Source organism: Brachycentrus maculatus, unplaced genomic scaffold (genome assembly GCF_059751285.1).
Source record: "Brachycentrus maculatus isolate JH-2025_06_01 unplaced genomic scaffold, ASM5975128v1 h1tg000257l, whole genome shotgun sequence".
NCBI classification, from domain to species: domain Eukaryota; kingdom Metazoa; phylum Arthropoda; class Insecta; order Trichoptera; family Brachycentridae; genus Brachycentrus; species Brachycentrus maculatus.
This window is the reverse complement of record NW_028281008.1, coordinates 503,195-520,353: the sequence shown is the minus strand read 5'-3', so window position 1 is coordinate 520,353 and position 17,159 is coordinate 503,195. Positions and strand designations below refer to the sequence as shown.

The window sequence follows — 17,159 nt, the reverse complement described above, 5'->3', positions numbered from 1 at the left end:
GGAAATCATTGAATTCTGGATTAGTTTAAACAAACTTAAGACCGACGCGCGTCTCAGTAATGTCGGAATTATTGACGGTCGAGTTCCTATAGGAGTAACCCGTTACCCTATTGTTAATAGCTTAGCAAGAACGCGTTAGTCGAGACGGGAACATTACGGGCCGTGTAACCAAAGGGCAGACAGGTGAAATTACTTAAGCGTATAAATGTTAATCCCCAATGTAAATACATACACAAATATCCCCGTATCGTGCTGCCGTGTGATGGAATAGTCTGACGCCGACTGTTATGAAGTAGTAATGACAATACGAACAATAAATGTGTACCTTCCTAAGTTGTCGCAATTGTCTAGAAAAGAAATGATTAATCCTATTAGCAATATTATATTTTTGTGATATCTCAACATAGATAAAGAAGTTAATTGAAACGGGTTTATAGAAGTCTGGGTATTTATGGACATTAAATCATTGGCTGGTTTTAATGATCATTGAATAACATTCGCACTTTTTACCCATGATTAACAACTATTATACTAAATTTTCGAAAAGTTGTATGTAATATGAATACTTATAATTTATTATTAGATTAAAACCAATATTTTTAGCTTTTCCACTTTTTTTTTTATTTGACCAGCGACCGGGTTTCGTCGTTACCGACATCATCAGACTGGTGGACCAGTCTGATGATGTCGGTAACGACGAAACCCGGTCGCTGGTCAAATAAAAAAAAAGTGGAAAAGCTAAAAATATTGGTTTTAATCTAATAATAAATTAAAAATGCAATTCCATCACGAAGTGTCAGTGGATAATATAAATCTATTAAAAAGTGCATACTTATAGTATAATTTTCGATTGGCAGAACTTGTCAACAACATCTATGGTTGAAAATTTAAGCTAAGCGTAGATCTCTTCATTTATGCATGTGAGATTCTTTTGCAAATTAATTCACAACTGAAATGCCTGAACATTTTTAATGTATTACACTCATAATTAACAATATTTTGAGTTTGTTCAAACCTTTGTTTTCAAATGCTGGATTACGCCCCTCTTGGAAACTATTCATCTCCAGATTTTTATTGTTATCTCAACATCGATGAAGAAGTTTGTAGTGATGGAAATATGGAAGTCATCTATGTTGAGATTTCAATAAAAACCTTAATAGGAACTGTTCCTATGTGTGTTGAAATCCAACGTTTATGAACAAATATTAGTACACATTAAAATAGTGTTAATTATATTTTCCTTCATTAATCTAACACTCTTTTTACAATCGCCCAAATGATACACGATACGCCTTACTGTTAAGAGGATCGCGTGTAATAAATAAAAAATGACCCATCCATGAATGAATGAAACGTGTTGATTGCGTTCATACAAAAAATGGACACGTACAACAATACGACCAAACTAACCAGCGTGACTGAAAATTCTAAGTATGAATCAGATGAAAAGCGATGGCAGATACTTGATAATGATAATTTCCAATATGTGTAACAGGAACAGCGACTGACAGCCGTTAAGTCGTGGAAGTGAGTCGTTCCGCTCTGGATCTGCAGCCAGATTCCGCGGCAGGTCTCGCGAATAATGCATACCAAAGTACGTTCCTATTTCCCTTCGATGTGTTTTTGCATTTTGCACTTCCTTTCAGCCGGCTTGTTGGAATTTATCACGAATCAGATACCTTCGTGGCGCGACAACCCTACCGTGACCGTCACACTAACGTTACAACCGACTCGGCCGGGATTACTCATAACTCGCTAATCATTGATAAAGTGTGTTTTTTATTTAATTTTATGGTAAATTTACAAAATACTACGAAAATTTATGCGTCGTTAGTGAGTAAAAATTCTTCTTAATACGATATCCTCATAAAATCCAATTCCACCATAGAATGTTAATTTTACTACGAAAATAATGTATGAGGTATTTTTTCTATTAATTAAAATTAATTTGGTAAAGTACATAATAAAAATCAAATGTATGTTAAAGTCCCGATCAACTCCAATTCTATCGGTTTGATATTGACTTATTAAATCAAGTTTAATATTTTACAACGAAAAAAATTACATCAGAATTTACAAGTAATACATATCTTCATTTTTATGCAATAATTTTATTGTTATTGAAGTACATAACTGTTATTATTATTGCTAATATAAGCTATACGTTTGGGAAAACTATTCTCTGCTACACAAAAATTTGAAATGTGGATAACATTTTACACAGGGCCTGTATAATATGAAGGATTAACTAGAATACTTGGATATATTAAATTTTGCTCAAAAGACGTCTTAAAAAAGTGTAAAACATATCAAATTGGATTTATTTAAGTGATTTTTCACTCTAATCTTTATTTAACATCACCCTGAGGTGCCGAAAGGTCAGCGCTGATAATCCTTTCTTCACATAATCAACGATCACGATGACACTCCATCGATGCTATGCAGTGCCCTATGCGCCATTAATTGAAGAGAAGGATAAGAATCAGTATACAAATAAAAACTACTTTTAAAAAATAAAATCGGTCTTACTATATAAATCGCTCCACCTGTGTTTACATTGTAGCATAATTACATTCACAAAATAAGTGCCTGCCTCAAAATATGACAGTACCTAATTTTACCCGCACCGGTGTTTGGTTTCCCGCCTGCCGACTACCGGCTAGCTTCCGCTTGTCGTTATTTTCATTAACAATAGTTTATCTTACATTCTGTCAGTTACGTTTGTCCTATCGGAAAAGGTGAAAAATGTCCTCTCGCCTAATTTATGGCCTTTTTTCGGCGATGCCGAGTGCCCGCCAAGAGTCCCGGTCCCGGCTGCCGGGCTGCCGAGGATGGCGTGCGGTCTATCAAGACTATCAATTATTCATTAAAATGCCCCCTTACCGTTTCACATGGGGGAGCGCACGTATTAATTCAATATACATACTTTGTTCCTTTACTCTTTTATAGCTTTTTTATTGTCCTATACGGCTATAAAACATTTGAGCGCTAACTGGAGATAATTTTCGGCGATGTGTAATCATCGTAAATCTATTCAACTATTTGTATACGTTTTCGAATCATTTTGTCGGCGAAATTAAGTCACCTGTCAACTTACATATATTTTACATTTGTGTTATTAGTACTGCACGTTCAATTTGTACATAATTCGGAAACTTAACGTAAATCTAATATAAACTGCTTCTGGGACGGTATTCTCAGAATGACGAATCGGAACATTATAGACTTAGTAATTATTTCTTTTTCTTCCATTAGAACGTCTTACTGATAACGAACGCTGTTATAACAGCTTGTTTGTGTGTGTAATATAATAATAAGCGCGTACATAATTTAAAAAATGGCACTTTAACGCCCTTGAACTTTGCCGTGTTAATTTTATATTTTTAACACTGTAAAACCGGATACCCCAAGATGGAATAATATATCTCACTCACCACGAATCGTGGGCGAACTTACTTGTCCTCTAGTTGGGTGGTTTCGGCTCATTCAAAACTTACCAACTACATACATACATACTTGTACATATAAACGTATCCTTGGTCAATTGGTTTCCGTTTATTAAAAATAAAACCAACACGCCACCTTAAACATTTGTTTCTATTTTGCAATCTTTAATACTTAGGTAACCCATCTATTATATTTATCATAATTCATAATAAAACATCGATTGTTTTCTAGGTATGGGTAATCAAATAACACTTGAATACAGTTGACGTCTCGGTTAACGAATATTGTATGTGCTATGGATTCGTTGCGCAAATTATTCTTTGACTGAATGTGTAACCATTTTTCTACGATTTCTTCATGTAAGTGGCGAAGAAAGGTGAAAGAAGAAAGGAAGTAAGGCCGGATTTTTAAAATTTAAATATTAGCTTTGTTTAAATTGGGAGACGTGAACTGTCTTCTGATTGCTTTTTTTATATTACTCTACTAACAGTGTTTTATATATTAAAAACGTGTAACGAAGTTACGGCTTTAATATTGAAAATAATCCTGTTTTATTATATTAGAAAATATTCGTTGGCAAGATAATTCGCTAGCCAAAATGTCACCGTACTTTCTTGTTACACATGTGCTACCTTTGATTACTTATTTTGTTTTCAACTTCTCGATTACGTACATAATATGATTATGTTTTAGGTAAATTTTAATAGATTGCAAAATTATAATATTATGCAAATCGCCATATTTGTTCTTTCTTGGCGTTTAGTCAGTGGGTATTGTGCATATATTAAATTTAAATTCTTATATAAATGTTAAACATTTTATAAAGAATTATTTTTGTTGAATTTATTTACATAGATTATTTTCCTTGCGCATAGACCTTCTGAATATAATATAGCAACATATGCTAATTCGAGTTGTTTTTATATAGGTTTTTTTGTTATCCACACGAAACAATAATTAGTGCCTTTAATTTTTTTTTTTAATTTTACTCAAATAACGCAATCGAAAATATGATAATAAAAAATATTATATCAATATAAGTTTATTCTATATAAAAATGTAGACATTACAAAAATTCATCAGTTTCTAGAATCGACTTACAAATAAAAATTACTTAAAAATCCTTTTTGGGAGTTTGACACGGTAAATATTTTTGGCATCGTTGATCCTGACCCTTGACCTCTGATATCCACTAACAAAATAAATAATAAATTTATCGACAACAATCTTGATTGAAATTAGTATTTACGGATTGCATTTCATGAACAAATACTTATTTTGGCAACCTCAATTTCTGTTCCAAAATGCGTTAACTTTGCCTCCAAAACCTTACCTTTTTTCAATAATCAAGGGCGACTAATCCAAAAAAAATCCAGGTATAATTCGCACGTCACTTGTTTTTTTCACACTACACAAAAATGGCGCCAAACATGCACCAATCACTGACGTAGAATTCCTATTTTGTAAAACAAAATTAAATTTTTAAATAAAACAAAAAGAACACTGCGGAGAACCAACCGTTTTCACTCGGTTTGAATTTTGCGGAGCGGCTCAGCTACGCATGCGACCTCTGCAGTCGACAGGACAAGAATGGCGGATGGCGGCAGACGGCGGACCGCGCTGGCGCTCTGAGCTTTGGGAAAAAGGCATAAAGAGTGGATTCTAAAATACGCTCCAGCGTAAAAGTGTTCATAAAGTTCTGCGTGTAATATAAGCATTTGCACAAATAAAATTCACCCTTTTTACTTCTTTAATAGTACCTGCCTGGGTTTGAGCTTTTGCTGTTTTGTTAGAAAAGGCTTTGTCGAGTGTCATCTATGGACAAATATCGTAATCACAAAAGTTGGAAATTCATCGACGCTTTCGAAGCTTTTCGAATGTTTCAATAAAATAAAAACTGCTGTTAATTATTTGATAAATTTCATTAAATATTTTCAATAATTTCACGATGGCTCTTCTCCTTATTTTACTTATCCCAGGAGCTACCACCAGGGCTACGTGTTAACGAATTTTAAAATTTAACGGCATAACAACCCTGGAAAAATATATAATTACAATAACAATATTTTGAATATATCCAAATGTTATGTTATTTATCCTCCAAGGGGTGGTTATCAAGATTGATTACAAATGGATATAGAATATGAAAGTCCACGTTTTGAATATCCATACCACTTTATTTTTCGTGGTTACCTTAAGTAAAACTGTCCTCAAATGAGTGATTCAAATTATGTACTATTTTTTTCAGAATTTCATTTGTTAAAAATATACATGTTAGTATAAATTTTTAACCAATAATGTGTTTTTTACATCCTTTTTATTATTTTTATCTGTTGTAACATTTTCGTATTAAACACACAAGAAAAGGAAAAAGTTAAAAATAAAAACTAATTTTACAATTTTTACAATATTAACTCTTTCACACTAAGAATTTTTTGACATCTCAACATAGACGAAGAACATCAATTGATGGTCGTAAGCCCCGTAAATGCCCAGACTTCCATATTCTTCTTCATCTATGTTGAGATGTCAAAAAAATCATTTGAAAAATAACTCCTATAATTAGAGATAATCCCGATTTGTATTTGGACACACTTAAAATGTTTTAAAGAATATTCTGTATGTACCTTTATGTATTGTATGTAATATGTTTTTCAATAATATTTTTTTAAGTACTCAGCTTTCATGTAAAAGCATCAACATCAGAACTCGACAGAAGAAAACTTTTTTGATTGTACAGTCTTTTGTCGGTTTCCGTCGAGATCAAGAGCAATGTTTGCCTAACTGTAAACCTGACCTTTATTTATCTCGGATGCTGTCGTGTTTCGGGAGATTTAAGATTGGGAATCAAATAAAACTTACGATTACCGGCGAAGGGAAATTAATGTGTCCATAGCCAAGATGGCCTGGCTCGAGCTCCGTACTGTCTGTTTTTTATTTATTATTATTTTGTAATACAAAGGTCATATATTGTGACCGAAGTGAAAGGACAGGACTAATAGACATCTCGGGACGCTTTGCGGTTAGAGGCTTTTCAGTATACTTAAGGGGGAACACCACTGTGACAGGCAAAAGAAAAGCTTTAAACGATCATTTTTTAATTATGTAAAATGTTGTTTTGAATATTGAAAGCATTAACTTTGTGGATCATATTGATATATTATTTCGAGAAATAAAAATACTTTGTGTTCTGATCCACTCACATTTTTATTAACCAACTAGTTTCGGCAACAACCTGTCGCCCTCTTCAGGGTTTCACTGTGTACACTGTTTCTTTTTATATATATATTTAGTAATAAATGAAACCCTGAAGAGGGCAACAGGTTGTTGCCGAAACTAGTTGGTTAATAAAAATGTGATTGGATCAGAACACAAAGTATTTTTATTTCTCGAAATAATATATAAAATGTTGTCTATATATTGAAATTATTTTTATGATCTTTATACCATCTTTTTTTGACATCTCAACATAGATGAAGAAGAATGTGGTTAATAAGTCTGGGTATTTACATTGCTTACGACCCGTCATAGTCTGCTTTAAGTGATCACTTTATAAATCTGTAACATCCTATCCATGATTGACAACCACACTACTTGCATTTCGAAAGTTGTACTTACACTTTAATTGGTACATTCTTTCGAACGTGAGTTGTTGGCACCATCTTTGGTTGACTTTAGAAAAAAAAATGTATTTAGCTTATAATAATCGGTTAAATTACAAATTTCATAAAAATTTAAATTCATGTTTTGAGGCGTCTGCTAGCGTGTACAACGAATATAAGATGTATTTCATGGAGATCTATGCGGATACTGTATAGAAGAATACGTACGATAAGTATGTATCCTTACCTGAAGATGACAAGGTGCTTGTCGAAACCGAAGTGGTTAAAAAACAAAATTTGAGTTTTATTTTATAAAGTGTAAAATATCTCTTTTATTTAGTTTTACCTTGCGGGAAACGAATCTGGAATCTCCAACACGGTAGTCAAACACGCTTACTATAAACTATGGGGGCGAACGATCTCTTGTATGGTTCGTATATATATTTTTTAAATGTCTCTTTCTTTATATGGCCGGTTTTTTTTCCCTTTCCCTTATTTTTTCCTTTTTTTATATTTATTCAAGTGTGCTTTTGTTTTTTTTTAATACCTAATAGGAAATAAATATAATAACAGAGGTTTTTCTGAATGCAATCGTAGCCACGATAACCAAGAAAAAAAAATGATTTAAATCAGTTTGAAAAAAATCTAAAAAAATTAAATCGATTTTATATTTTTTGACCCATCAGTGGTCCTCCCTAGTATGTAGGTTGGTCACAGAGTCACCGCTCCTTCAAAAGGCATAATAGCCCGTTGAGTTAGTATAAACGCGTAGGTTTCGAAAGCCATTGTTAAACATCAGTTAAATCTTCATAATATTTAGAGTATAAAAGACTGTACCGTCCGTGTTATTTAAGCCTATTATAATTCAGAGCAGTAAATGAATTAGACGTTTAGAGCCTGCCGGTGAATGCCTTCGGACCACGACTTACATAACTTAACCCTTACGATCATTACCCCTTTGATTTTTACTTGGTTTAATATATTAATAGTATTATCTATTTTGTCAGACACCGGATTATTCACCCTACGGATGATATGTCAATTTTTATGTGTCTCAACTTGATATGACACATTTATCGTTCCTCTTTATGGATTGTATGGATCTCAATAATGGTCAGAATGGTGAATGTTACATAAGTGTATAAAGTGATCGCTTTAGCCAGCCAAATGCCAGGTCGAAGGCCCTGGGATACTCAGACTTCCATTTTCTTTCATATAAAGAGTAACGATAGATGTTTCATCAAGTTAAAACACCCATTAAATGCACAACGTTTTGAATGTGTCCAAATACTTGTTCACAAAATCTAGATTATCTCCAATTACAGGAGTTATTTTCATATTCTTTTTTGAAAATAAAAAGCTTCTTTTCATCTCACCAATAGATGTCTCTAGCGAAGTTCTAGTGATTCAAGAACAATGTTTCAAAATTGGTTCATATATGTAGAATTTCCAATAATTTAGTGTGGTTGTCAATAATGGGTAGAATTGGTGAATGTTACACGTGTGTAAAGTGATCACTTAAACCAGCCTATGACGGTCGTCAGCCCCGTAAATGCCCAGACTTCCATATTCTTCTTCATCTTTGATGAGATGTCAAAAAATAATATACCTATTAAATGGTTGTACCATAGTTTGATTCTTTTATTTTTTGTTTAAATGAAATGAATACCCGTAGCATTGCGAATGTATCGTATGCCATTTATCGCTATGGCCCCTCACAGGAGGTACCTAATAGTTATTTTGTATATATTTTTTGTAATACCTTTTTTCTTAAACCACGCTAAGAAAAGAATCTTTTGCGCATGTAATTTGCAAAATGTTATTTTCACACAATAATAATTATAATATACATATCTAGGAAGATTTGGCCAGATTTGGAGGCCTGATAGTACTGGAGGTTATAACATTCTAACTCTTCAACCATATTCACATCGTAAACCATATTTACACATGTTTATTGATTATATAAATAATATGTATTTATCTTTTAGCCGTTGTACGAGTAACATCATTAATTTAATATTATTATTCCTAAGTGTGTTAATTTGTACATTTTTCATGCACCCCCTTATCCCCCTTATGAAGGAAAGGTGATCAGCTTTCCACTAAATACATGTAAAGTATTTAGTTTGTACATAATAAGTATTAATTACGCCTTGTTTATTTGTTGATATTAATAATTGGTTAGATACTGAATGGGTTGAGTCAACGTAAGCATGGGAGATTGAAGAATTGAATCATAGAGTTTGTTAGTCAGGCAGTCCGGCTCGAGGCGGTGCTCGGTGCACTCGAGGCGGGCTACTATACATACAGGAAACCGAGTCAAGTTCAACTAGCTACTCATTACTCACTGCACAGCTCGGACAGGTCCAGTGACGAGAACAATTCGACAACGTTATATCTGGCCATCGATTACATACGGAAATTTACATTTTAACCGTGCAGTCTAGATAACTTTAAGTTTACTTCAATTCGTTTATTTAGATTGGCAGTGACAGGAATATTGAAAGCCTTTAAAATGTAAATTCACAGTAAAATCGGGATACAATTTTGCTTCACATTTACTATAAAATTTGCAACTTCATACAACAAACAAAAATAAATGCTTTGCAAGAGAAGGTCTGTCCGAAAGCCTAGGTGCTTCTGTATCATATCTGGGAATGTGGTGGGACAGTTTTCAACGTTTATTTGTGTTCGGTAAACGAACTAAAAATAAATATTCTTTGATATTTCTTTTTTTGGCATTCCATCCCCTCTTTGTACCCCCGCGAAAGATGCTGCATAGTGGGTGGTGAGCCTCACCGCTGATTAACAAAATTCTTTCGCTCATTTTCCTAAATATCCTTAAGGGCATACTCTCAAATATACAATTCGGTACGTAATTCAGTAGGCTGCGCGAGAAGCCACACTTGTTATTCGCGCACATTTTTTAAGATTTTTTTTTAACTCATTACCTTTCAATAACTCTTTTCTTTTCAAAACCATACTAACCATATATTTATATTAAACCAAAACCATATATTTATTTCGAAGAATAACCTTTTTTAATACAAATTATGATGTTAACTTCAAAGTGAAAATTTCAACAACAAAAAAACTTAAAGCATGATAATTAGCATGTGAATTAGTAAGACGTTTTAAAAAATATATATCTTACCGAAAAATCTAGTTATCCACATTTTTTTGTAATCAGATGGAATAATGTTGAAGTAAGGCGACGCCGAAGGTTAGCCACAAAGGAAAGATGAATGATACGATGATTCACCTAACTCGCGGATTGACCGCGCGCAATACCTTCAGCATGACTTACGGCCTGAATCATTGCCAATTCAATTTATTGACTTATTATTCAATTGAGACATCTTCACTCCAGACCAGGGGTGGGGAACCGGTGGCCCCTTGACTACTCTAATACAGTGGAACCTCTCAAAACGAGCATAATTCGTTCCGGAATCTTACTCGTTATGCGAAATATTTTCCCAGCTCACAAGTTAATGTCGTAAAAAAGGGACTTGACCTTTCTCTGTAACCGGTTATGCGAAAGGGAGTACCTTTTTCAAATTTTTTTCTCGTTATGCGAATTACTCGCTATGAGAGGTGCTCGTTGTGAGAGGTTCCACCGTACGGCCTTTTGAGTTGTGCCAAAAAATCCGTATGTGTTATTTATAAAAATTCAGTTTTATAGCGTATGTTTGTATCCTCAAAGCTCGAAACGTAGTCATTGGTTGACTTGAAAATTTTGAACGCGGCCTTATTTATTATAGGAGTATATTGAATCAGGTAATGAATATAACCATAGGGTTCCCCACTCCTGCTCTAGACGCGTGGACCACTTTTGACACGCGTGGTCAATTGCCCCAAACCCCTGCATGCGAATTTTCCTACACTTGTCAACTTCAAATGTGTTTTTTACAGCTTATAATGTGCTGTGGTACAAGTGGTATAGCTTATGTAGCAGTCTGTGACTACAAGCTCACTACATTTTTTTTCTGTTTTATTTAATTTAAAAAATGTAAAGTTCCTGAGGGGACTTGTGTAATTTTGTGTCTGAAAGGGGGGCCATAGGGCAAATAAGTTTGGGAACCTATGCTTTAAACCTTCAATACGTAATTCGTTAGTGGATGAAAAATCGACCGACTAATAATTCCATGTCCGAGTAAACACTGGATTTAACCTGAGGGCCATATATACTGCATGATATGTTACATGTCGCAACAGAGACGAAGTAAGGGAACTTTGCACGGTGGAAAAAGTGATTACTAAAGCCAACATATGCCCTTCGCACAAAAAGATGCTTCTCATATTATATTATTCTATTTACTAAACCCGTTTATATTTTATATTTTGTCCTGTGTTAGTTTGTTTAATTTTTTACCTTTTTAACTTTCTTATTTCTTTATATTTGAAGCAATAACTTTGTGATTTTCCGTTTTATAATTAAAATATAACTCGGTTTTTAAATCACTATAAATTTATAGTGATTCTAAAACAAAGTTATATTTTAATTATTTCTTATTTGTGTTTCAGTCTTGTTAACCTTAATCCCATGTCCCAAAACGAGAGTATATATATATATATATATATATATATATATATATATATATATATATATATATATATATATATATATATATATATATATATATATATATATAATTTATTATTAGATTAAAACCAATATTTTTAGCTTTTCCACTTTTTTATTTGACCAGCGACCGGGTTTCGTCGTTACCGACATCATCAGACTGGTCTTCTATATATATATATATATATATATATATATATATATATATATATATATATATATATATATATATATATATATATATATATGTATATTTATATATATATATATATATATATATATATATATATATATATATATATATATATATATATATATATAAATATATATATATATATATATATATATGTATATTATATATATATATATATATATATATATATATATATATATATATATATATATATATATATATATATATATATATATATATATATATGACTTGTGTATTTATTTATTTTGATAAATACGGTACTATTGTACCATTTGCATAAATATGTATAAAAAACACATCAATTTAACAAGTTGTTATAAACTACTTACATAGAAAAATGTTATAAGAATGTTATATAAAAAAAATGTGTGTAAAATGTATGTAGTATGTTTTGAAATAAATAAATAAATATGTCCCGAGTTGTATTTTTAATATTCATACGCTAGAACATTTACATAGATTGGCTCCATATTTCGGCTGAACCCTGCGCATTCTGCATTATTCAATATTTTTTCGGGTTCCCGAATTTGCGCAAAACGCATTTCCACACTCGCGCAATAATTCAGGTTGGCCCCTAGCCAGACGAGGGCGGCGGGGGCGGAGGGGGAGGGGGGCGCTAGGCCTCAGATACCTCGCGTCCCCGGGGCGACGTTAAACATGTTCAAGGGGGGCTGTTTATCGGAGAAGGCTTCCCAACCTTCTGGTAAAGTACCAACGTGGCCTGCCGAGCGCCATAGTAACGACTGGAGAAATCGCTTTATTTTAAAACTTTGAGTTTCTTCATATAAAATACGAAAATTTTATGCCCTTTTGCTGAAATACGATTAATAAAATAGTAGCTAGCGCTGCTTTTAGTCAATTAATCCGCGTGTTTCGTGTACTTTTTATAACCTGCGCTTTTCAAACTGTGGACATACGAAAGAAATTTGAAATTTCCATTAGTCAATATCTAAACCCGAAAGAACACTACTTGTGGAATTTTAGTAGCTTTGGATGTTTTTATACAAAGTTCTTACTTTTATTTTTCTAAAATATATTATACTTATATTTCATTACTCACCATGCATTTGTTACTTCGATAATAATGATTTGATGAGCAAAGTACCTACTTACTACCTGTTAGAGTCTAACAGTTTATATAAATGTCATCAATTCCTTCATTTTGTGTTCAAATTGTGTCCGAATCTAATCTCTGTTTTTCTAAAAAAAAAATGTGTACGTTTTTTTTTCTGGTATGTATGAATGTGAAACTATGTAATTGATCCAAAATAAAATTTGTATTAAAATCAAGCTTAACACTTTGACTGCCAGTGTCGGCCACCGGTAAACGACACAAGGCATTTTAATTGCGTCTCGTCGGCTACCAGAAGCTGACACTTTGTACTTTATATTGACTTTATATGACAATATAAGGTACAAAGTGTCAGCCTCCGGTGGCTGGCCCAACAAAAATACCTTGCACTCAAATATATACACTGGCAGTCAAAGTGTTAAAGTCTCAATCATTCCGTTCCTGAATATTTATAGCCCTTTTTCAGTGCTGTCACCTGTAGTGTTACCAGATGTGGAATAAATAGGCACCGCAAATCACCAAACCAGAATCTTGCAAACAACTTGCGTCACTTGGCTAATTGTGAATGACGTTTATTCGCTTCTTCCCAGGCATGGAAGCGCTGGAGACGAGCATCAACTACTGGGAAGACGCCCTGTTCGCGTTCTCCAGTCAGGGCCAGGGGCAGTCCGGAGCCTTGGCGCTCTCCACTCCGGAGGAAGCCGAGTTCTGCCGCGAGATACAACAGCTTCTGGACTCTGCGTACCTCCTGCAGGTAAATGAACATTAATGAAACTAAGATATCTCAACCCTTCCATCATAATCTCTGATTAAGTCATGTACGGTTTCATCTTCTCACCTGAATTAAAATAGCTTATTTTCAATCGGCACATAACTTTCAATCGCATCAAACGTGACTCCTTATAATTTAGTTTATAATATATAAGTTAGTATTTCTTCTCATTTATGTGTATAAGCACTATCTGGTCACTAATTTACAACTGCTCAAGCACAAGACTGATTACGTTGCTTTCATTTAATTAACGATAACTGAACATTGCACCAATTTGATTCAGTGCCCTTTGCACCGATAGGGGTCAGCAGCAGTATGAAGTACAAACATTGACCAATATACTAGTCGGTTTTTTTTTATTAAAAGGTACTGGTTCATAGAAATAGGGTCGCAAATTTACATTATTCTGTACAAGTTTTTGTTCAGTTATGTTTATCAGAAAACTATATTTTTTTAATTGATGTTTTATTTACATTTTTTGTACGATTTTTTTGTAAGTATCCATAATTCCATATTTATTTACAATTTTAAAAAATAACTCTGAAGAGTTTTATGGTGAAGAAGACATAGCCCTGGTTTTCTAAATAAGACAAAGTGATGGGCAGAAGAGGTATAGGTAAGTGGATGAAGTTCTAGCTCTGCAACGTAAGAGATATACTAACAATGATCCACTAAGGGATGAACAAGCATTTTTACTTATTTATTTTTTTACAAAAATGTTAATAATATTAGTATATAACCACTCACCGTTATACTAATATTTTTTAAATTTTTGTAAAAGAATAAGTAAGTAAAAATGACTAACCACAATGTAAATGCTTTAAATATTAATTTTATTGAGAATATAACAAGCATTTTATTATTACACGCTCATTTTGTGTGAATTCAGGAGCAGAGCGAGTTGCTGTTCCTCGACCAGCGCTCCGTGCTGTTCCGCTGGGAGAGCGGCAGCGGGGGCCCCGAGGGCGGGCGGAGGGCCGGCGCGCCGCGCTCCTCGCACCCCCCCTCGCACCACCCCTCGCACGCCCCCTCGCACCAGTCCGCCCAGCAGCAGGACTGCAACCTCTCCTCGGCGGAGTCCTTCGCTTCGGCGCAGGATGAGGTAATAAATCCATAAACAACTGCCAAAGTGTGTCCCATTGTTACAAGAAGAACAGTTGGTGCGGGAGTATATATATTGCTGTGAAAAAATATGGAAAAATTACTGAAACATATTTACCGAAAAACAAATGTTTTTTACCGTACTGAAAATTAATGTTATCTACACTACATAGCTAAAGCACTAACATTTGTTCTAGAAATTGTGATAAAATAATTGGGTACTTTTTATTCGTATTAACATTAATTTTTCTTTAGTAAAGAATTTAATAACAATGATTATAATTGTCGGTTTTTGAAATGTTTTCATGTTTTTGTAGGTCGCTGATCTTAGAGAATTTGAAGAATTTTCCGAGTTCTTCCCGGATGTTGAAAATCTGTCATTGTATCAGTCAGCATTGAAGCAATTCGAGATTGGAATTCCTTGCCGGTTTGTATAAATGTATACAAAAAAATAGTGAGAAAAAGCATTGAAAAGTATCTATATAGGAAAAGTATAGTTCAGTGCGGTTATGGGTTAGATGAAGAAGAAGAAGATATTTAAACAAGCTTTAAAAGAGAATGTGTGAAAAAAGCTGATTTTTTAATATTTTTAAAATAAAGTAATTATAAGGAAAATAATTTTTTTGAATTTATATTACTTATTTACCTTTTGAAAATCGGTCTATGAAAAGTAACATGATAATTTATAAGCTCATATTTTAGCTTGTGACCATTTTAATATGTAAATTCAGAAAAAGCAAATTTTTTTCAGCCTGTGTAAAAAATAAAAATGTTTTTTGGAATTTGCAGAAGTCTTCGAACTGAAGTGGTTCAGTGCGGCTCGGATGTGGAGTACCTCTGCAAGTTACATTGCATCCGACTGGGGTTCCAGCTGATGTTCAAGGACCCCAACACTTGGCTCTGGTTTGCTGACACCGGAAGGCAAATGTTGACTGATCTTCTACTGTTCGCTGATAAGGTTAGTATAATTATTGTAACTCAAAACGTTACATGAATAAAAATAAATAAATAAATACGAAAACAATAAAAGGTGGTGAAAAGCTTCATCTTTAATGTTGAGAAAAAAAAAATTGAGAATGGATGGTTTGGGCATGTCCAATGAATGAATGATGAACAAATAGTAGAAAACGTCTGTATATAGGCTGGAAATAAAAGCCCTCAAAGGCAAGTAGGTCAAAGAAGATGTGACATGATCAGGTTCACTTAATACTTCAAAGTACACAGACAGATCAAGAGTCGGAATATGGAACCACTCCCCCAAATATTGCAATCTGTGCTCTAAACTGCTGACAGTGGAAAGTATATAACCAGAAGCATTGACCGGCCTGCTGATTTCACACAAATAACAAAGCACCTAGATAACACTTGCATGTGTGTGCATTGGCTTCTCAGTCGCAGTGTTGAGAATACAGAATTTGGCATTATAAAAAAGTGGCTGCCATTTCACCCCATAGTGTTTCTTCCCCACACTTGCCCAAACGTACAACATGTCCTTCGACTTACTATCTATTTGTGAATAATAATACTTGTAGACTTGCTTGTACACTTTAATAAGCAGAAGAATCATCCGAGAATCAATCACCACCTAAACATACCAAAAGGAATAATAAGCACACATGTATGAGAAAATGTGTAGATTTGAAAAGGCTAATGCATATTTGCAAAAACTCTTTTGATTTCCGAGGGTATTATCAAACTTTGTCTTAAAAAACAAATACACATTTTTAAGCTCAATACATATTTGGACACAGGCAATAAATATTCTCCTATTATTATATAATGAGAGTTAATTTTTCTAATATTCAAAAGTGTGTTCCAAACATGTGTGGAATATCAATATTTCTATGTGAATTTTGTACTGAAATATGAAAGTTGGTTTTTTTACACATAAGGCAAAACAGCTGTTACAAAAATAATTAAATTCAGTTGAAACATAAATAATGTTTCGATTGTTGTTAATAATAATCCTGCAGAGGATATAATGGTTGGTTAGTTTCTTTTACCGATTGATTAAACATTTATTTTTGTGTGTGTGTGTGTGTTTTTTTTATTGTATGTTCACTTTACAATTTGAAATCATAAATGTATTGTATTTGTTTTTAAGGATCCCAAAGAATTCCTAGTTGCTTATGAAGAAATGCTCTCGTGGGTGAGTGACAACGACAACTGGGAGTGTCTGGAGAGTGAACTGGGCACTAAGGGAGTGAAGGTCTTGACCTTCTACGACGTGGTGTTGGACTTTATACTGCTGGACGCATTTGAGGACCTGGCTTCTCCGCCTTCTTCCGTCACCGCTGTCGTACAGAACCGTTGGCTGTCCAACGGGTTCAAAGAGACTGTAAGCATTTACTACAAGTACTTAAATT

At 33.6% G+C, this 17,159-nt stretch overlaps 2 protein-coding genes across 2 annotated transcripts in view; one reads left to right on the top strand and one right to left on the bottom strand.

Moving 5' to 3' along the window:
* Window positions 1-5,039, bottom strand: part of LOC148306029 (protein unzipped-like) — a 46,743-nt gene extending 41,704 nt beyond the window's left edge. Inside the window, exon 1 of the mRNA XM_088265695.1 lies at window positions 4,781-5,039. The gene's annotated coding sequence lies outside the window, so the exon portion shown is untranslated. The remainder of the gene's footprint in view (window positions 1-4,780) is intronic.
* The window catches only part of Miga (mitoguardin), a 149,435-nt gene that overhangs the window by 127,296 nt on the left and 4,980 nt on the right, over window positions 1-17,159 (top strand). Inside the window, exons 4-8 of the mRNA XM_088265759.1 lie at window positions 13,511-13,674; window positions 14,582-14,794; window positions 15,111-15,220; window positions 15,583-15,751; window positions 16,898-17,131. Coding sequence (XP_088121885.1) covers window positions 13,511-13,674; window positions 14,582-14,794; window positions 15,111-15,220; window positions 15,583-15,751; window positions 16,898-17,131 — 890 coding nt within the window. The remainder of the gene's footprint in view (window positions 1-13,510; window positions 13,675-14,581; window positions 14,795-15,110; window positions 15,221-15,582; window positions 15,752-16,897; window positions 17,132-17,159) is intronic.